The sequence below is a fragment of the Podarcis gaigeae genome, assembly GCF_964106915.1.
Source record: "Podarcis gaigeae genome assembly, chromosome: 14".
Taxonomy (NCBI): Eukaryota; Metazoa; Chordata; class Lepidosauria; order Squamata; family Lacertidae; genus Podarcis; species Podarcis gaigeae.
The window spans coordinates 39,283,539-39,304,533 of record NC_139690.1 but is presented as its reverse complement, the minus strand read 5'-3'; the positions used below and the strand labels follow the sequence as shown (position 1 = coordinate 39,304,533).

At 45.9% G+C, this 20,995-nt stretch overlaps 2 protein-coding genes across 10 annotated transcripts in view; one reads left to right on the top strand and one right to left on the bottom strand.

Moving 5' to 3' along the window:
- The window catches only part of LOC310831109 (BOS complex subunit NOMO1-like), a 36,335-nt gene extending 30,680 nt beyond the window's left edge, over positions 1–5,655 (bottom strand). The window contains exons 1-6 of the mRNA XM_083711319.1: positions 5,403–5,655; positions 3,637–3,726; positions 2,834–2,879; positions 1,186–1,286; positions 960–1,066; positions 211–283 (exon numbers count right to left, since the gene is read on the bottom strand). Coding sequence (XP_083567445.1) covers positions 211–283; positions 960–1,066; positions 1,186–1,286; positions 2,834–2,879; positions 3,637–3,726; positions 5,403–5,549 — 564 coding nt within the window. The 5' untranslated portion in view covers positions 5,550–5,655. The remainder of the gene's footprint in view (positions 1–210; positions 284–959; positions 1,067–1,185; positions 1,287–2,833; positions 2,880–3,636; positions 3,727–5,402) is intronic.
- A 2,419-nt stretch (positions 5,656–8,074) lies between these two features.
- The window catches only part of ABCC6 (ATP binding cassette subfamily C member 6), a 48,371-nt gene continuing 35,450 nt past the window's right edge, over positions 8,075–20,995 (top strand). For 2 of the 9 annotated variants that reach the window (XR_014557761.1, XR_014557762.1), the window contains exons 1-8: positions 8,080–8,919; positions 11,215–11,391; positions 12,969–13,094; positions 14,993–15,130; positions 16,292–16,417; positions 17,521–17,582; positions 18,771–18,902; positions 20,296–20,499. Coding sequence is in view for 4 of the 9 variants with exons in the window: in XM_083711266.1 (XP_083567392.1) it covers positions 8,713–8,919; positions 11,215–11,391; positions 12,969–13,094; positions 14,993–15,130; positions 16,292–16,417; positions 17,521–17,582; positions 18,771–18,902; positions 20,296–20,499 (1,172 nt within the window). In the remaining 5 variants the exon portion in view is untranslated. Of the gene's footprint in view, positions 8,920–11,214; positions 11,392–12,968; positions 13,095–14,992; positions 15,131–16,291; positions 16,418–17,520; positions 17,583–18,770; positions 18,903–20,295; positions 20,500–20,995 lie in introns of all 9 variants that reach the window. The other 7 variants (XR_014557760.1, XM_083711265.1, XR_014557764.1 and 4 more) reach the window with 6 other exon arrangements.

Sequence of the window (20,995 nt, the reverse complement as noted above, 5' to 3'; positions counted from 1 at the left end):
AAAATGTAAACGGTTGGTCTCATAATTCCACAAAAACAGTTAGCATACGGTTTTGGAGGCCTTTTTTGGTAATTTCTGTAAGTATAAAACCATTTTGACCATTAAAAGATCCTTCATGTTCTGAGAAAGTCAGCGCCTTAAAGTCACTTCACCAGCATATGGGGTAGATTTGTGTGCAAGCTTGATGTTTCAATTTACAGCAGCACTCACCTCTTTCAGCATCCAGGTTGGATGGGAAGCAAAGATTTCGTATTCCCCAGGAAGGACTTTGAAAAAGGCATACCTGTAGAAAAGGAAAATTGGTTCACAAACAGAATAGCTCTGGCTAACAGTGTGTGCCGTACGATGATGTTATTTGTACTCCACCCACCATATGCTTCACCACTGAGCTATGGTCCCCTGCCCTTCTTTTTCAAACAATCCCTGCCAGACTGTAAGAGAGGAATCAGAAGCAAAAACTTTCAGGCAGTCGCTCAGGCCCTATATTTTTAACAGTCCAAAAACCACCCCGGTATATAAGCAACACACTCTATTTACCTTGCTCTCTCAGCCAGATTCTTCTCTTTTAGTTACGGTGCTGTTTTTAACGGGGTTGTTTTATTGCGCATGCTATTTATGGATTTCTGTATTTTAACACATGCGCAGTTGGGTTTTTATGCTCGTAAATCGCTTTTATAATGAGTCCTAAGTGCTGTATGTAGATAACCTATGCTTTGTAAACTAATGCTCCACATATGCAGTCCCACTGGCACAATGGGGCTGCCATTTCCTCTCCTCCCACCTGTGTGCTCCCCAAAGCTGCTCCAGGGAGCCCCTCAACTCTCCAGAGTTTATTTTGAGGGTGGGCATGGCAGAGTGGGCTGGAGAGGAAGTGGAAAATCCGCTGAACACCCAGAAATCTGCTGCACCACTGAAGCTACAGCACAAGATACAGCCCTGCGGCAACAAGTCAAACTCACTTTCCGCCCGGCTGAGTGGTCGTGGCTTGTATGCTTGCCTCCGAACCCGGATTCCGCAGTGCAACAAGAACCCCGGCAGGACCCAGTGTCTGACCTTTGCTGAGAACCTGGAAAGAAGGGGACAGAGCAGCTCTTCAGCTTGCAGGGAAGAAAGCACAGAGGACCTGCTTCCCCATCACCTCCTCCAAAAGGAGGCAGCAACGGTCCAACAGCAAGGGCCTTTTACCTTCCCATTTATGGAGAAGCCTGTAAACACAAAGTTGATGTCTCCTCCTTTAGTGCAAATGTCATTGATGCCGTCCACGTGGATGTCCACGCTTGTGGGCTCTGGTGGAGAGGGAATAAAAGGAAAAGTATTAAACGGAGGAAAAATTATGTCAATGTCTTCTGCGTCTGCTATACATGAAGCATCATTCCTTAAACCATATCTGCCCCAAACATTTTAAAGCACTATGATGCTACTTTAACAGCTGCAGCTTTCAGCAAAGAATCCTGGGAAGTGTAGTCTGTTAAGGGTGCAAGAGTTGTTAGGAGAACAGTATTTCCCTTGCAGAGAAGAGGGATTGGTTGTTAAACCAACCAATGCAGTTCGGTAAAAACAGGGACCTCATAACAAACCTCCGCACCCTTAAACAATAGTTCCCAAGATTCTCGGGGGGAAGCCACGACTGCTAAAAATGGTATAAGGGTAGTTAAATGTATGGGCTGGATGCATAGTGGTTAAACATGAGGCGGGTGTGGCCTTGGTTGCTTCGGACATCAAGTGAAGATGCTATCATTTTGCCAAGGTTTTCCTTGACCCATGAGATTGGACCTTGCTATTTCTGAATTCCTCCACCATGTTGCTAGAAGAAAGAAACAGGCCCATTTGATGACATTTGGAACAGTTTTACTGCGTTTGTTAACATCAGTTCATCAGATCAAAGACCCCCACAGACCTACGGTCAGGTTTGGAGGGCCTTATGTGGATTATTTTGAACACTTTTGGTCAACAGATTTGTAAGTTGCAAGTGATTCCTAGTCTTAGTAATGGGAAAGGGGAGACAATATCAGACAAACAGGTTTAGCATCGTTTTTTTAAATGCTGTGATCCAAAGAGTTGTTTGGTTTACCTGTTTTATTGGTTGTTTTCATTATACTTGCAGGGGGACGGATTCAAAACTGAATTCCTGTTTTTACCTGCTTCTGTGTACTTAGTGCTGTTTTACTGTTGTTATGATACTGTGGATTTTTAAGGATTTCTTTATACAGCTAGGGTTTTGGTTTTGTTTGTTTGTAAAATTAAGTAGCTTAGAAAGACTTTCAGTAAACAGATAATAAAATCAAGGCAGCATTTCCCCCCAAAGGGACAGGGTCACAGCACATTTTTCACCATGCAAGGCCCAGCATATTCTACACAGAGCCCTCTTCTTATCTCTATAGCTTTTGACTTTTTATCACCTCAGAACAGGTGTGAGGAATCCTTGGTGCTCCGGTTGCAAAACTATAACTCTCTTCAGTCCCAGCAAGCCCAGTCAAGGACCAGGGATAGTGGGGAGCTGTAGTTCAGCCACAACTGAAGGGCCAAAGGTTCCCCACGCCAGCTATAGAAGCAAATGCCACTAGAAATGAACTTTTGAAAACCTCAGTTTCAGTCCAGTGCAATCCTATACTGCCCTTTTCAGTGAGTTATTCCCAGAACTTATTCCCAGACGACAATGCATGACTGCAGCGTTACAGCGCAGTTCTGTACATTGGGTCAGCAAACCCTTTTTTCAGACAGCATGCCAAAAGTGAGCAGAGCCAAACATACACACCAAAATGATCTAAAACCAACATTTGGAACAATTCATATCCCACCCCATCAAAAAACAAACAAACAGGTAAATACATACCAAAACTCCACCCTAGGGGAGGTTCAATTTTAAGGACAAAATCCCCCTACAAAAGAAATCGTGAACATTTTTTGCAATTACAATTAAAAATGCAACAACTTTCTAAAGAAAACCCAGCAGTTGACTATCTTCTATCTTAAGGAGTATCCAATAAATCCTATGCACTAGGTGGACTACTTTCTTTTATCTGTCCTGAAACTTTTAACGTTCAACTTCCTTAGATGTCCACAAGTTCTGAATGTTATGAGAGAGGCAGAACCTTTTCTCTATCCATTTTCTCCGTGCCATGAATAATTTTATAATCTCTTATTGTGTCATCTCTTACTCACCTTTTTTCTAAACTTAAAAGTCCCAAAAGCTCCAACCTTTCCTCTTAGCGGCATTACTCCATCCCCTTGATAATTGTGGTCTCCCTTTCTGAAAACTTTTCCAATTCTGCAATATCCCTTTCCGGGTGAAGTTACCCGAACTGTACACAGTACAGTAAGCCCTCAACTTACATACATTTAACTTCTGCACAATTAGCTGTACACGCAGGGCAGAAAAATAAACTCAAAACTAAGAAAGACCTATGCCGGGGTCACTAGCCTGGAACATGTAGCCCCTCCCTCACCCAGCGCTAAAATTAGTCTTGAAAGCTTGCCACAGTAGCCTGTCGAACAGACAGCAGCAGTGTGTGGTTGACAGCAGTGTGGAATGGGGTGATGGTGTTCCCAGTTTCTCCAGTTTGCAAATTTAGCCACTGGTACAAAAAGGTTAGCGACCCCTGGCTGTCACAGTTCAGGTACCATATGGTTGCTTACCTTATCGTACAGAGGAATCATGAAGTAACCATTATTTGGAGCACAGTCTGTTTGGTATTTCAAGGTTCCATGCTTGGTGTACAATTTAATCTATAAATTAAAAGCAAAAAATCCACAATGGAATATGGTGATTCTGCTACAGCATTTATTATTTTAAACTCATATACTTGACCTTTCTTTATATTAAATACACTCAAAATCTTTTTGCAAAAAATAAATAAATACAGAACACACAATGACCTGGTTTGCACGACACATTAAAACACAGTTAAGCTTAAATATATGGTTTCAAAACAAAAACACTGAATGCTGGTGAGCAGGAAGAAAACAAGTGCTTCATGTCTGTCCCCCCACTCCTCCTCCTGCTCCACTCCAGGAAGGAACTCCATGGTTTGGCTCAGCATTACGTCCAAACATAGGCTCATGTTTCGGCTCCGCCAAACAAAACACAGCCAGTAAGCTAAGAAGAAACTTTGGATACAACTCTCAGTTTGTTCAGAGGGAGACAAAACACAAGCCCGGGTTTGGATGTAACACTAAGCCAAAGCAAAGCTTAGTTCCCAGTAGCAGAGCAGGAGCATAGAGGTGCAAAACAGCCATTTTATCTCTGGTATGTTGCACCTATGGTTTAAAGCAGGGGTAGGGAACCTGTGGTCCTCCAGATGTCATTGGATGCCAACTCCCATCAATTCTCATCCAGCACAGCCAATGGTCAGGGACGATAAGAACTGTAGTCCAGCAACATCTGAAGGTCACAGGTGTCCCACCCTACTTTACATGAAAGGCTAAAGCAGCCTTGCAAATAAGCCCACAAAAGTTAGTGGCCTGCAAAACAAAAAACAAAAAAAAACTAGCCTGTCTGATCACCCCAGAGAAGCCACTATCTGAAAGATGCACAATCACACCCTGCACTGAACCTTGAAGTGACCTGAAGGCATCACGCAACGCGTCACAAAAAGAGTGCAATGGGGGTGGGACTTATACGCACTCCACCAATATGTGGGGGGGGGGCCAGGAACAGGAAACCCCCCCAGGAACAGGAACCCCCCCCCCCCAGGAACAGGAAAATGGCTGTCAACTGTATAACTTCTCCCGAGTGGACTGGCAAAGGCACACAACCTGCTTTGTGCTTCAGCGCTGCTCACAGAACAGGCTTTCCTTCTTCTGTAGCAGGATAGTGCAGGATGAATGCAAGACACCTTCAGGTTGTCAGTATTTCATAAGAGGAGCTCAACTGCATAATGGAAACTTAGGTTTGCGCAACGAATGGTTTAAAGAGTTCGTGGTGCAATAAATCCACTCTATGCATGCGGTGAGCGTTTCCTACAGCTACATAAGTGCCATGCACTAAAAAGTACAAGGTAAGGAACTTGATCGGAGCATCTACTTTGGAACTCGCTGCCTATTGAGATTGTGCAAGGGGCCTTTGCTGAACTCTCTTCGGAGCCTTCTAAAAACATACCTTATTGGAAAGTCGATGTGATTTTAACCCACTTCAGAATTTTAAACATTTGTTTGCTTTAAACTAGGGTTGCAGGTTTTCATTGAAGCTGCTGCTTTATCTTTCCGAAAAGCGCTTTGAGGGGTTTGGGTTGTTGTTTTTTACAATCAGTGTATGAATTTAATGAAATAAGTAAGTAAAATGAGAAAGAGGCCCTTGATCCATTTCTTCTTCTTCTTAACCTCTCAGGAGCTGCTTCACCTGCCCGCCCCCCTGTTTCAAATGCGAGACACAGAGCGGGCGAAGCCGGCGGCGCAGCGCTCACCTCGATCAGGGAATAGTTGATCTCCACGTCGGACTTGACGAAGCCCCCGCAGCCCACCACGATATCCTCGGAGCCCCGCGCCGCGTCCCACAAGCGACAGCCCCACAGGAGCCACCAGAGCGCCGCCGGCGCCCAGCCCCGCGGCATCGCCGCTCCCTCGCCCCCCTCAGCCCCGCCGCGCCGAGCAGCCTCGGAAGGTCGACGCCGAGTCAGGAAGAGAGACGGCGCATGTGCCGGATGCGCTCTATGGTCTCCTCCTCCCGGCCGGAAGGAAGCAAGCGCGTGCGAGAGGCGAAAGGGTTATCCCAGCTCCCCCTGGCGGCTGGGAGGGCAGTTGCGACTCCCAGGGTTGGGTTAGCAAGGCGCTCCGAACGGCTTTGGCGGGGGGGGGGGGGGGAGGAGGACGGAAGGCTTTCAGAATGAGCGACGTCTGAGCCTGAAGAACCATTTCCTGACGTAGAACGTGCCGGGAGCCGGCGTGACGTAGAGCAGGCACCCTCAAACTCGGCCCTCCAGATGTTTTTTGGGACTACAACTCCCATCACCCCTAGCTAACAGGACCAGTGGTCAGGGATGATGGGAATTGTAGTCTCAAAAAAAAAATAGAGGACCAAGTTTGGTGGTGCCTGACGTAGAGCGTTGGGATAGAACCCGGGTTCGAATCCCCCTTCAGCAATGACCTTAGGGACGGGGCAGTTCACTGCCTCTCTCAACCTAACCTACCTCACAGGGTTGTTGTGCGGGATTAAAATGAGGAGGGGGAGAACCACCTACAGCTCCTTGGAGGAAAATGGTGGGACAAAATGCAGTGGATAAAAATAAGTCCCCCATCTCGCCCTCCTTGGCTTCACTTCAATAGAGGAGGAGGAAGACGGGGCCTCTGGGGTTGCACTAGAGCAGAAGTGTGGCTTAGTGGTTAGAGTGTCAGACTGGGAGGCCAGAGTTTGAATCCCCACTCAATCATGAAGCTCACGGGTGACCCAGGGCCGGTCACCGTCTAGCCTACCTCACAGGGTTGTTGTGAGAATGAAATTAAGACTGTGAGGAACTGTGTGTGCTCACTTTGAGCTCCTTTAGAGGAAAAGTAGGATATAACTCTGGGAGTTTTAAGTGTTGTGGGAGTTGTACTCTGTGAGGGGCAAACTACAGTTCCCAGGAGTCCTTGAGGAAAGCCATTTGCTTTTAAGTGTATAGTGCTTATACAGCCTTGGTTAGGATTGTGCTGTTATTTCTGAAGGAAGGATTGTGCAGTCGAGCTACACTCTTAAGCACTCTAATGTTTAACCTCGGTATGGAACTTACTTCTGAGTAAACTGGGTTGGGACAGAGCTGCAAGGCTCTGCTGACTTGATAACTTCCCATTGATATGCAATGAGACTTAACTCCTGAGTAAACCTGCTTAAGAAAACTGGTAAAGAAATTATTATTGATTGATTTCTGTTCATTTTATTTATTTATTTGATAAAATTTATAAACTGCTTGATGGTAAAAAAACAACCCAACAACTCAAAGCAGAAAGATGAAACAATGAAATTATCAGTACTAAAAACTCAGTTTAATGTCAACATTTTACATGCCTCGATAGGCTTGCGTAAACAAAAATGTTTTTAAAGGTAAAGGGACCCCTGACCATTAGGTCCAGTCGTGGCTGACTCTGGGGTTGCGGCGCTCGTCTCGCTTTATTGGCCGAGGGAGCTAGCGTACAGCTTCCGGGTCATGTGGCCAGCATGACTAAGCTGCTTCAGGCGAACCAGAGCAGTGCACAGAAACGCCGTTTACCTTCCTGCCGGAGCGGTACCTATTTATCTACTTGCACTTTGAGGTGCTTTCGAACTGCTAGGTTGGCAGGAGCAGGGACCGAGCAACGGGAGCTCACCCTGGCGCGGGGATTCGAACCGCTGACCTTCTGATCGGCGAGTCCTAGGCTCTGTGGTTTAACCCACAGCGCGACCTGTGTCCCCCCAAAAAATGTTTTTAGCATTGCATAAAAAAGAGTAACTGACTGATGTCAATAGGCAGGGAGTTCCAAAGTTTGCATGCTGAAGAAGACAGTGGCGATGGGATTCCTGAGGTGGATTACTTAAGCAATAAAATCACACACCACAAAACTGAGCAGGTGGCATGAACCCCATTGCACTTGCTGTTGCTAAATCGTGGGCTGCTTTGCAGCTTGGGAGAATCATTTACCAGTTTTCAGTTTATTCAGTTCTTTTATAACAAACCTGCTGCCCGAGCCCCACTGGACTTTACTACAGCAGCCTCAGAAAACCCCTTTTGCCTGTAGCAGGAATCCAGCTCACTTTCTGCCCTTCTGCGTTGAGAGGGATGGTTTAGGGTTGCCAGACATACATGCATTAAAATGTTTCTCTGGCGCTCCAGTACAATTACCCAGACATGCTAAAAGATCATCTCACCCCTTACCTACCCAAACTGTCCCAATGTACTGCAGGAGAGGACACCCTGCAGCAGTGGCGTAGCGTGGATTGTCAGCACCCGGGGCAAGGCAAGTAATTTGCGCCCCCTAACCCATGGATTTGCGCCCCCTAACCCGTGGATTTGCGCACCCTAACCCTAACCCCCAGATGTTGCGCCCGGTGCGGCCAGCCCCCCCCTGCACCCCCCACGCTACGCCACTGCCCTGCAGGAGGCGTCCATTCTTGGGCCTTTTACACAGCATTCATTCAAAGCACATCCCACCCCCCACAACAAAAAGAAGTCTGGGAATTATAAATCTGCTAAGGCTGCTGGGAATTTCTATGGGGGGTAAACTACAGTTCCCATGATTCTTTGGCAGGGTGTGCTTTAATTGTCTGGCGTGCTTGCAGCCCAAACACACCTACCCTTTGGAACTCCCTCCCACTGCACATCAGACATATTAATGTGCCTTTCTTCTATTGTCTTTTTGGAGCCTGCTAAAGCCGTTCCTCTTTCATAGAATCATAGACTTGTAGGGTTGGAAGAGTCCTCAAGAAGCCTCCTAAATTATTTATCCCAGTTTAGATTTGCTCTGCATTTGAAATTGCAGTTTGAGGTGCTGTTGCTTTAAATGGTTTGTTATATTTATAATTGTGGCTTTAAAATGTTTTCATATGTGCAGTTATTCTAACTGTTTATATATGTAACTGTTTTATGTGTTAATTATGTTGTACATTGCTTCAGGCTGCCCCACAGGAAGCAGTTCAAAAATGAAATTAATAATAATAATCTCCCATTTTCGCCATTTGGGCATATTTAAAATCAATCTCCCCCCCTTTTTTTTAAACAAAAAAACCTGTATCTGCTGAAGGCATGCCCTTGGCAAAACAGGTTCATGTTAGAGAGGCTAGTTGAATCCCCGCCCCTTGAAAGAGGCAGTTCTCAAGCCAAAGGGGGCAGGAATTGTGGAAAAGAGACTAGACAGCAGACTGGAGCAGCTGCGGAAGATCAGGAGTGGCTGCTGAGAAGGCAACAAGCAGGAACCATGAGCGGAGTGAGCTGGCTGTGCAGATCCAAGGAGGATCAGTTTGCAGAGCTGTGGGTGAGTGTCAGCCACATGTCTCAGCTGGGCAAAGTTTTCTGGGTGAGCTGCAACAAGAGAGAAAGTAGGTCTGGTGGCCTCTTTGCTGCATAACGTTTACAGCTCCTGCTCGTTGTCCCTCTTGCACAACTAAGCAAATCACACACCCACTTGTACACAGAGAGGAAAAGGGCCATGCCATGTGTTTTCCTGGTGTGGAGGGGCGAATGAGTCACTCCCACCAACCTCATCTTCTCCTCTCCCCTCGTTCTTTCTTCCAGTGGGGGGGGGGCTGTCAGCTTTCTCCCCCTAAGGCTGTGTAATACTACTACTACTACTACTACTACTACTACTACTAATAATAATAATAATAATAATAATTTATCATTTATACCCCGCCCATCTGGCTGGGTTTCCCCAGCCACTCTGGGAGGCTTCCAACAAAGAATTAAAATACAGTGGTCTGTTAAACATTAAAAGCTTCCCTAAACAGGGCTGCCTTCAGATGTCTTCTAAAAGTCTGCTAGTTGTTGTTCTCTTTGACATCTGCTGGGAGGGCGTTCCACAGGGTGGGCGCCACTACCAAGAAGGCCCTCTGCCTGGTTCCCTGTAACTTGGCTTCTTGCAGTGAGGGAACCGCCAGAAGGCCCTCGGTGCTGGACCTCAGTGTCCAGGCAGAACGATGGGGGAGGAGACGCTCCTTCACATGTACACATGCCCTCTCTCCTCACTGGCGTTGCAAGCTGTGCACACATGAGCTTGGCTGTGCACACATGAGCTTGGCACACATCCACGGCTACCCCATAGTTTCTCAAGGGGTTTCTCCAATGCGTTGCCCCTCAGGCCTCCTTGCATCTGATACGAAAAGGCAAGCCGCCTTCGGCTCCGCAATGAAGCTGAGGTGTGTGCGCTTGAGAAAGCTGTTGCACATGTGCAGATGACAGCTTCCTGAATGGGAATCAAGGGCCATGAGAGTTGCAAGTGCAGGGAATCTAAACATGTAACATGTATCCAGTGAAGATATCCTCAGCCCCTCTCTGGTGTGTATAGCAATGTGCAAAGGCAACTTGAAATGCAGCCAAGGGTGTGAGTATGTGCATTTTAAGCCACAAATGTATATAAAGCCCCAGCTGCAGTGCTGTCCCTTGTAGACCTCAGCAGGGAGGAGGATGGGGACAAAACTAGAATTAGATGGCTCCGCCTCTTATTGGCTCTGGCCCCGCCTACTGTTGGGCCTCCCCACCTTCCACCCTGCCAGCCGCAGTGGGGCACCAGCCAGCACTGTTTTCATCTCTCTTTAATGCTAAGTTCCTGATTTCTCCCCTAAATTCATTCTGGAGGCAGGCTCAATGAGCAAGAAGCCAGGCTAGTCAACGGTCCTGTTAAACTTTCCTTACTGATCTGTCAGTATCTGTGTACCGTTGAGAAACTTTGGACTTCTGCGGCAATTAAAACACACACACGTCTAAATGTGCTAATCTTTTCTCATAGACTGCAGCTGAAATTATTCCCTTTTGCACCTTAATATTTGAAAATTAGGGCATGAGATGGAGTCAGTACTGCTTTAAAATGACGGTACAATTTTATCTGTTTATTTATTTAACAGTTAAATCCTCTAAACATCTATTCAAATGTAAGTCCCAGAGGCAAAAGTAGGTGGAACATCAAATGTAAATTCTGCCTTTGCACAGTCGGCTTTTTTTCGACACAAGCAAGAGGCATGAACAGAGTTCAAGGACACATTCCAGCCAGGCGAAAACACTCAGGATACAAAGCAGGGTCATTTTTGAAAAAAGTTTGCAGTGCATTTATTTATTTGGAACAGCCATACACTCCCCTTCACGGTGTCTATATATCTTATCACAGCCGGGCAGTCACCTCAGTAAAACAATAATCACATCTAAAATAAACAATCAGCTATCTAAAACATTGCAATGCTGGCTGTTCCCTCTTAAGGGTGCACCCCTGAGCATGTGTAAAGCGCTTTTCTGTTACTGCATTCAGTATACATAGAAATGGCTTTGGTGCAAGTCTGATTTCCAAGCATTTTGAACTGGGAGTCAGATTATAAAAGTACCCTAGTTCCGTGGCAGAGCACATGCCTTGCATATAAAAGGTCCCAGGTTCAGTTTTATTTCTTTTTTAAAAAATAATAAAGGGTGCCCTCACCTTCTTATAGCTCTGCCTGACAACCATGACCACTTTTTACTCTGATACCACCTGCTGCCAGTATGCAGCCCTCAAGACTGAAAGTCGTCCTCGGGTTGTCCCTCCCTGCTTTAAAACTTTAGCATTCATGTTCTTCTGTCGTTGCAGGATTGGAACCAGACATGGCATACAGCTACCCCAAGCTTCACTCCGTGTTTTGAGAGTACCGTGCTGATTTGGATTCCATGTGTCTACCTTTGGGTCTCTTTCCCTGTCTATTACCTCTATCTTAGGAAAAACTGCAGAGGTTACATCAGGATGTCGGCTATCTTCAAAGCAAAAATGGTAAGGCTCTCCGGACTGTCATCATTTTGCAGGAGGTTTGCAATCATGTACTGGAAATTTAGGTGTGGATTACATGACTCCATCATCCTAGTTTAATGAATCCACTTTAAAAAACCCCAACCAAGGGTCTTTTAGTAGTTAGGAAAGTGGTGGAGAATGCACTGAAAAGTGTGCAACAAATGAAGGATTTGTGGGGGAACGTATTTTAAAATGCACAAGCAAATCAGGATGAATTCAGGATGCTCATTGTCATATAAACTGCTTGTCAGAGATGGTTGCCATGCTGCATGGGGCACCAAAATAATGCTTTAGAATGGAGAGCGAGAGGCGCCGAATTTTAGCACCACATGGGGCACCACTGAAATTTGAGAGCCCAAAGTTCACCAAATCAGAACAAATGCTTTATTATTATTATCAACAACTACAACTCACCCTTCACCCTAAGGTCTCAGGGCAGGTTAGAATCATTAAAACATGATGTTAAACACAATTCAAACCAACATACAATCACAGAAATAAGACAGGTCCTAAAAGTCTACACCTCGGGTATCAAAAGCCAGATAAAAGAGGTGTGTCATCAGCTCTTACTGAAAGCTACAGAATGAAGACACACCTCTGTGGGCAGAGAGTCACTATGGGGCTGCCCCAGAGAAGGCCCCAAGACACACGCCAAGCTTTTGAGGGCGGTGGAACAACCAATAGGGCCCTATCTGTTGATCATAATACCCACACCCCCAGGGGTCTGTTGGGGAAGAGGTATTTGGGGCCATGCTGGAGGAGACTCTTGAGAGTCCCGTGGACTGCAAGAAGATCAAACCTATCCATTCTGAAGGAAATCAGCCCTGAGTGCTCACTGGAAGGACAGATCCTGAAGCTGAGGCTCCAATAATTTGGCCACCTCATGAGAAGAGAAGACTCCCTGGAAAAGACCCTGATGTTGGGAAAGATGGAGGGCACAAGGAGAAGGGGACGACAGAGGACAAGATGGTTGGATAGTGTTCTCGAAGCTGCCAACATGAGTTTGACCAAACTGCGGGAGGCAGTGGAAGACAGGAGTGCCTGGCGTGCTCTGGTCCATGGGGTCATGAAGAGTCGGACACGACTAAGCAACAACAGCACTAATGTGAGCACCTTGAACTGGGCCTGGAAATGAACTGACTACCAATGCAGATGTTTTAGAATGGGTTATGCGAGACGTGAAGGAAACCCCAGCCAGTTTGAACCAATGGAAGTTTCACAGTCATCTTCAAGGGCAGCCCCACTGAATAAGACTGGACATAGTTGAACCTTGTGTAAGCTATGTGCAAGCAAATCTAGACAAATACTCTGTGAACCTGTCACCCGGAGGCACACTTATGCCTCTGTTTCCTCAGGGTACCATGAGAAGGAGGGATTTCATTCATTTCACTCATTGAAATGAATGAACCTAAATTAGTTCAATACGTCTGCTCTGAGTAGAAGTTAAAATCCTTCATGACAAGAAACAGGTGAGATGCTGATGCCTTGTTTTGCCCCTTTCACACCCACTCTGTCCTTTGAGTCTGCTGTTCTAATTGAGGCATTCTCCCTGTTTCCAGGTTCTTGGCTTTGCTTTGCTCTTGCTGTGTCTGTCAACGTCCTTCTACATCCTTTGGGAAGCAACCCAAGGAATTCCTCGTGCACCGGGATTTATCATTGCTCCTCCTTTGCAAGTGGTCACAATGGTAACGCTTATTATTTTTATTAAGTGGTGGGTGGACATAGCAGATGGCACAGAGATTTCTCCAAGTACCATGGTACCTCAGGTTAAGTACTTACCGTATTTTTCCTCCCATAGGACGCACCTAGTTTTTTTGGGGGGGAAATAAGGGGGGGGAATTTATTTTCTCCCCCAGGCGCAGGGCTGGGGCGGGGAAAGTGCGAGCTTCCCCCAACCCCAGCCCCCAGAACAGGCTGCTATCCGCAAGCCATGGGAGAGCTGCGCGGATAGCTTCCTGAAGCCTGGAGAGCGAGAGGGGTAGGTGCACACCAACCCCTCTCGTTCTCCAGGCTTCAGCGAAAGCCTGCATTCGCCCCATAGGACGCACACACATTTCCCCTTCATTTTTGGAGGGGGAAAAGTGTGTCCTATAGGGCGAAAAATACGGTAATTCGTTCTGGAGGTCCGTTCTTAACCTGAAACTGTTTTTAAGCTGAAGCACCACTTTAGCGAATGGGGCCTCCTGCTGCCGCTGCACCGCCGGAGCACGATTTCTGTTCTCATCCTGAAGCAAAGTTCTTAACCCGAGGTACTATTTCTGGGTTAGCAGAGTCTATAACCTGAAGCTTCTGTAACCTGAAGCGTATGTAACCCGAGTTACCACTGTAGTTCTTTATAAGTAAGCTGGAACTGAACTGAACAGCAAACAGCTCAGCCGGCCTGCTTTTATAGGCTGTCAATATTGTAACAACAACAGCCCAGGGTTTCCTGCCTAAATTAACTTACGTGGACCTGAGTGAAAACTATATACACAATACCCCCTGGTGGCCAGGGTGAGAACTTTAATACATAACAATTTTCTCTTGTATTTTTCACATTGCACCTCTTTTTTAAAAAACAACAACAACAAACCAAAACTTCCTGATCCTTTTCAAAATCAGTGCACACATGAGAAAGGAATTGGGCATGCTTCAGCTGGAGGAGATGGAAGGGAGAAGGAGCAGCGCTCTTCAAATACCTGGAGGGATGCCACATAGAAGTGTACAGAAGGTTGTAGCTCAATGGTAGAGCACCTGCTTTGCATCCAGAGGGTCTCAGGTTCAATCACAGGGAGATACCCTGCCTGCAAAACAGATGCTGTACCACAAAGCCATGGCCCTACCTTGAAAAAAAAAATGTGTTTTTTTTTAATTCCCCCAGTGCATATTCCAAGTCTTGGGCATGATCCAGAATAGCACAAGTAAAGGTTTAAAACACCTTCAGCCCCAAAGTACCCCATACCTTCCCCGCTAGGGTCCCAATAAAGATCTGGAGGCCCATTCGGTTCAATTGTGTGACCCATGTCTTACAAACGGGATTGTGTTTTAGTGGGACTTTTAGTTTTTTACAATGAAAACATCATAAAAAAGAATGTTGTGCCTTGCTGGGAAGACTCAGACTTTTAAGTTTGTTTCATGCTTTTATTCCTTTAGGTGTTACAACCCCCCCCCCCCATTTGCACAATTTTTTTTTGCCATGTTTGGAAAGACGGGCATATTACCAGCTGCCAGTGATATTGCACATTTTAAGGGTTGTTTATATTGGATGTGGCACTGTGGGTTAAACCACAGAGCCTAGGACTTGCCAATCAGAAGATTGGTGGTTCGAATCCCCGCAACGGGGAAACTAGCAGTTCGAAAGCACGTCCAAGTATAAGTAGATAAATAGGTACCACTCCGGTGGGAAGGTAAACGGCGTACTTTGCATTTGGGTCTAAATCAATTTCTGTTGACATTACCCTGTGTTACTCTCATGCTCATCAATGTTTTTGTCACGGTTTGATGGCTAGATAGAAATATATTTGAACTCGTACGACCATGTTTTTAAAATGTTTTATACAGTATGAAGCATTTTTCCCCCTACCTCTTTTTTTTTAAAAAAAAGGTCCTGGTGATATTTGTAACCCAGATGGAACGACTGAAAGGTGTGCAGTCTTCGGGCATTTTGCTGGTGTATTGGTTACTCTTCTTCCTCTCTTCTATCATTCCCTTTAGCTCCAAAATACAACATGGCGTGGTAGGTGTAAGTCCATAATTATTTATAAGTTTATAATTGCTTACTCATAGCGGTTATATACAGTGGACCCTCGGGTTACGTTACGTTAGGGTAACGTAACTTTCAGGGTGCAAACGCATGCGCAGAAGCACTTTGTGCACCTCGCACGTGCGCAGAAGCAGGGCCTCTAGTTAAGTAATTTTCGGGGTGTGCGCAGACCCCCGGAATGAATTAAATTTGTATCCGGAGGGTCCACTGTACTACCTCCTGGGTCAGAGGCACTAGGCCTATGAGGCCACACTTATACCATGCATTTAAAGTACCATGCTACTACTTTGAACAGCCATGCCATCCCCCAAAGAATTCTGGGAGCTGTAGTGTGTTAAGGGTGCTGAGAGTTGTTAGGAGACTCTTGTTTCTCTTATACCTCAACTAGGGAGGGCATTCTACAAGCTAGGAACAGCCGCTGAAAAGGCCCTGTCATGGGTCAATGGCAACCCAGTAACCTCCAACGGCGGCACCACCAATGAGGCCATGCTTGATGATGCTGAGATGCTGGATGTTAGAGAAGACACCCTTTTCGGTGCTTGAATCTGAAGACACTTAAGGCTTTATATGCTACTATTAACACCTTGGGTTTGGCCCAGTATCTCATCATGTGGCACGGAGTCTCCTCGCTTTCTGAAGAAAGCTAATACACTGGTACTACGGTTTTCGTACATCTCGGAAGCTGAATGTTTCGGTTTTAGAATGCTGAAAACCCAGAAGTAAATGCTTCCGTTTTTGAATGTACCTCGGAAGTCTAATGGCTTCCGCTGTATTTTTCTCAGTTAAAATTGCAGACTGCTCATTGCGCCTCGGTTGTCAAACATTTCAGAAGTTGAACAGTCTTCCGAACGGATTATGTCCGACAACCGAGGTACCGCTGTGTCTCCTGACTTCCTTCTAATACTGTGATTTTATTTATGGACAGCTTCTGTGTATCCCCCCCCCCCCCCGAGATTTTAAAAACGTAAAAGCAGCTTTCAAAAGCTATTCTAAAGCTACTTCTGTGACAGTTTTATCCTGTATAAACCACTCGGTTGCTGTTGTTTCTGCTGAGAAGCTAATGCTGCCTCTATAGTAGAGAAGGAGGACATGGTCTCCTAGATATGCATAATGACAAGCAATTCTTCTTTATTTTTGCAGGGATTCAGAGAAGAACCCTTCCATCGTGTTATCTCATACGTTCGTTTCACCTTGGTCGTATTGGAACTGATCCTCTGTTGCTTTGTAGACCACCCTCCTTTCTTCTCCAAAGTTGGCAATGAGGCCGTAAGCATTTCCGCTTTTAATTTATAGAGCCTCCAAGATGCCAGGTATCAAGTCTCTTTTTAAGGCTTCTAGCCCTTGTTCCCACAAGGGAAAGAGTTGATACGTTCTCCAAAAACCAAAAGGTTTTATGTAGGTCTACTCAGAAGTAAATTCCACTGAGTTCAATGGGATTTACTTCCAGGTAAGTATGCATATGATTGCAGCTTAAAAGAATGGAAAATAAGGTATGAATTAAGAAGCAGACTTCATTTTATACACACAGATGGATAACATGCATATATGTATTCAGCTACAATGACCCCAAAGTGCATATATGAACTATTTTAAAGAAAGGTTTTTGACATTTCAGATTGGATGGTCATTTCTCAACAGACCTCTGCGCAGAGGTGCGGTGGGAGTGGTTCACCCCGGGTGTCATCCCGGGGGGTGTGACAAAATCCCCCCTGGGCAGATCGGTTGCCTGAGCAACTAGCTCCGCCGCTGCCTCTGCAGTAAGCACCACATGTTCAATGGCATTAATCTGGCATCTGAAAGATTTGGGGAAACGACATGTAGATTATCCTCATTCATAATTCAAACCAGCTCTCTGAGAACTTCATGTGAGGTCCTTGGAGTCAAATAAATTGTGTGGATGAGCGACAATGTACATGAAACTGCTGGTAGCTTCCCTCACAGTTTTGAATCATGTGCACAGTTTTGCAAGCAATCTCCTCTAATTGTAATGCATTCACTAATATCTTCATTTTTATGCATTTTTACCCCTACTATATGCATTTTTGTAAACATTATTTGCTCGGAGAATTGCATTCCAAAATTTGGATAAGTGTGAATTTCTAAAGGTAGCTGTGTTTTGCTTCCCACATTGTTTTGGGAAAGTACAGATTAGGCTTTAAATGTATACCGAATTGAATTTCTCCTCCATCCCTAGTTAGGACCCCAATCCCTAGTTAGGATGCTTTATGCTGTTGCTAGAGATGAACATTTTTGAACCAGAAACCATTGCAGATCCCAGTTAGGTATCTTCTTCCCACTGCACCAAATATTGTATACGTATTTATGTAGACCTGAAAGCTGTCCTTTCCCCCCCTTTTGAACATTTGCAGAACCCGTGTCCTGAAGCTGGGGCCTCATTTGCTTCCAAAATCACATTTTGGTGGTTTGCTGGGTAAGAAAATAAGCAACATTGCATCATGTGGCTAATGTAATTGCCAGTCTGGCTCACAATGCCAGTAGTCACCAAGGCGTCTTGTGACAAAGAGTTATGTGCTCTGGGAAGAAGGTCTTCCTTTTGTCTGTCTTTAACTGTCAGGAAGCTAATTTGCCAAATTTTCTAATTTGCCCAAATCCCAGGCTCTGCTCAGCGCTCCCTTTCACGAGCCGCGTGGAGTATGTGTGTGGCGCTTGCAGGCTTTACCCTGAGGAGGGAGAAAGGACTGATGGGCTGCCCTTCTCCCACCTCAGGGAAAAGCCCCCAAGGGCCGCAAACACACTCCGTGCACTCCATAAAGGGAGCGCGGCTCTTGCAGACTTTTTCACGAGGTGGGAGTAGGGCAGCCTATCACTGAGGGGCTGCTCTTCTCCCTCCTCAGGGAAAAGCCTGCAAGCGCTGCACACATGCTCCACGCAGCTCATGAAAGGGAGCACTGAGCAGAGCCTGGGGTGCATACAGGCTCCGCTCAGTGCTCCCTTTAAAGAATTCCCCCCCTTGCATTCCCCGTGTCTTATGGAGCGAAAAACATGGTACAGTGGTGCCCTGCAAGACGAATGCCTCGCAAGACGAAAAACTGGCTAGACAAAAGGGTTTTCCGTTTTTCGAGGCGCTTCGCAAGACGAATTTCCCTATGGGCTTGCTTCGCAAGATGAAAACGTCTTGCGAGTCTTGCGAGTTTTTTCCCTTTCCCCCCCCTTTTTCTAAACCGCTAATAGCCGCTAAGCCGCTAATAGTGCTAATCCGCTAATGGCCGTGCTTCGCAAGACGAAAAAACCGCTAGACCAAGAGACTCGTGGAACGAATTATTTTCGTCTTGCCAGGCACCACTGTAAGTTCTTAACCTGAGGTACCACTGTACTTTTCAGGAACGAAGAGTGCAGCCTGTAACCTAACCCTTCCATTTTTCTTTATCAATGACACACCATTGCCAATGTCACCAAAAGAGGACACCAACTATAAGGCCTGGTAGCCTAAAAGCAGGAGTCGCCAGCATGGAACTCGCAGGTTACTCTTGCCCACCACGCTCTCTCAGAATTCCAAATGTGTGCACTGGTGGAAAAAAACAATGATGGTGACCACCCCCACCCCCGGACTAGATAATCTATTCCGCTCAATTGATTGGGAACGCCCTCTGTTTCATAGGTTGCTCTGGAAGGGCTATCGGCAGCCATTACAAGCAGAAGACCTGTGGTCACTTGCGAGAGAAAATTCCTCTGAAGATATCGTTACCAAGATTGAAGATGCATGGAATGAGCATTGTGGAAGAGCCAAGCAGTAAGTGCCTTTTGTGTGTATGCATAAGAACAACTACCAAGGAAAGAAGGAAGGTGCTAGTCCTTCACGTTTCCAGAAGAGCAGGTATCTTCATAGGAGGGATCTGGCTGGCTTCTGTTGAGAACAGGACATTGTTGCTCTCTGGAAGTTGTTAGGTTACAATTCCCAGCAGTCCTGACCATTGGCCACGCTGGCTGCGGGGCTGGTGGAAATTGGAGGGCAACAGGTTTCCCATCCCTAATGTAGATGACCCCTGAGTCTGGACCAGCAAGGACAGGTTTTATGGGTGTTAGGCAGCAGCTATAGACATTCAGTTCACATTTTCAAGACAGACTTACCCAGTTCACACTTTCCAAAACAATGCATGAAGTGCAACACAAGCATCCTTTGAAATTTGCACTTTTCTGAATGTTGCAGTGCAGTTCTCCAGTAACGTATAAAAAAAATGCACATGCTAGGGTAAATACCATACAGCAATTCATCACATTATGAAAAATTCCTTTGTTAAAATGTGCATGTTAGGGGGAAATTATCGTATTTTTTGCTCTATAAGACGCACCAGACCACAAGACGCACCTAGTTTTTGGAGGAGGAAAACAAGAAAAAAAAAAATTCTGAATCTCAGAAGCCAGAACAGCAAGAGGGATCGCTGCGCAGTGAAAGCAGCAATCCCTTTTGCTGTTCTGGCTTCTGGGATAGCTGTGCAGCCTGCTTTCGCTCCATAAGACGCACACACATTTCCCCTTACTTTTTAGGAGGGAAAAAGTGAGTCTTATAGAGCAAAAAATACGGTATGTACAAAAATCAGTGCATAAGGAGAAATCTGTGTTAAAATGCTGGTGGGTTTTCACAAGCATTTTAAAAAAGAATAATAATTGCAAATCTGTGTTGAAATGTGGAGAACTGAACTTAAGAGAGGTGGGGAAATTAGAAACTAGGAGAAGCCGAAATTGACTAATTTGTCCATTCCTAGCAGCAGCACCCAAGATTCCTGACCTGCTCACACACTGAATGAAAATGAATGAAAGTAGTACTTCAGGGAGAGCAATAGTTGCTAATGCCCATTGGGAGCTGTAGGGAGAAAGGCAGGGAGTCCAATAGTAGGTGGAACCAGAGCCAATGATGGGCAGAGCCAACGAATTCTAGTTATGTCCCCATTCTTCTCCCTGCTGAATTCTACATGGACTAAGGAGGCTGCCATTGCCACGCCCTGGTCTGGCTGTAGGTACGGAGGCAGGTAGGTGGGGGCTGACTGAGGTTGGTGGGGCACTGCCCCATTTGCCCAAATGGACCACCCTCTGCTTCTGAAGAAGGCTACAAGGATTTGGATAATAGGAATTCAGATGCACCAAGTACGTGAAAGGCTAGAGCTCTCTCTTTCCTTGTTGATCAGAATTGCAGACTCCGCGAAATTTAAAAGAGAGCGTGCAATTAGTGAAAACGCTGAAGAAACCACCATCCTGCTTCAGCCTGAACATAGCAAAATCAAGCCACTCCTGAAAGCTTTCTGGAACGTGTTTGGGACCTATTTTCTTTTCGGGACTCTTGGCTTAGTCCTCGGTGACGTCTTCTTGTTTTTGATACCAAAGACACTGAGGTACGTGGAGAACTAAAGACTGCTTCCTAAGAAGAGCGTAGCATTTGTGGCTGTCCTCTTCCTCCACTGTCAAAAGCAGTATATGCCTCAGAATACCAGTTGCTGGGAATCGCAAATGGGGAGAAGGTTGTTATGGTCAGGTCCCGCTTTGAGGCCTCCCCTGGGCAGCTGGTTGTGAGGACTAGACTGGGCCGTTGACCTGGTGGGTTGGTTGGTTAGTTGTAGTTCGCTTTGGGTTGCCCTGAGCGAAATGAAGCAACTAACAATAATAATAACTATAGTAATAATAATTCATTACTCCCCAGCCACTCTGGGCGGCTTCCAACAGGATATTAAAGACACAATAAAATATCAGACATTAAAAGCTTCCCTAAACAGGGCTGCTTTCAGATGTCTTCTAAAAGTCAGGTAGTTGTTTATTTCTTTGACATCTGATGGGAGGGCGTTCCACAGGGCGGGCGCCACTACCAAGAAGGCCCTCCACCTGGTTCCCTGT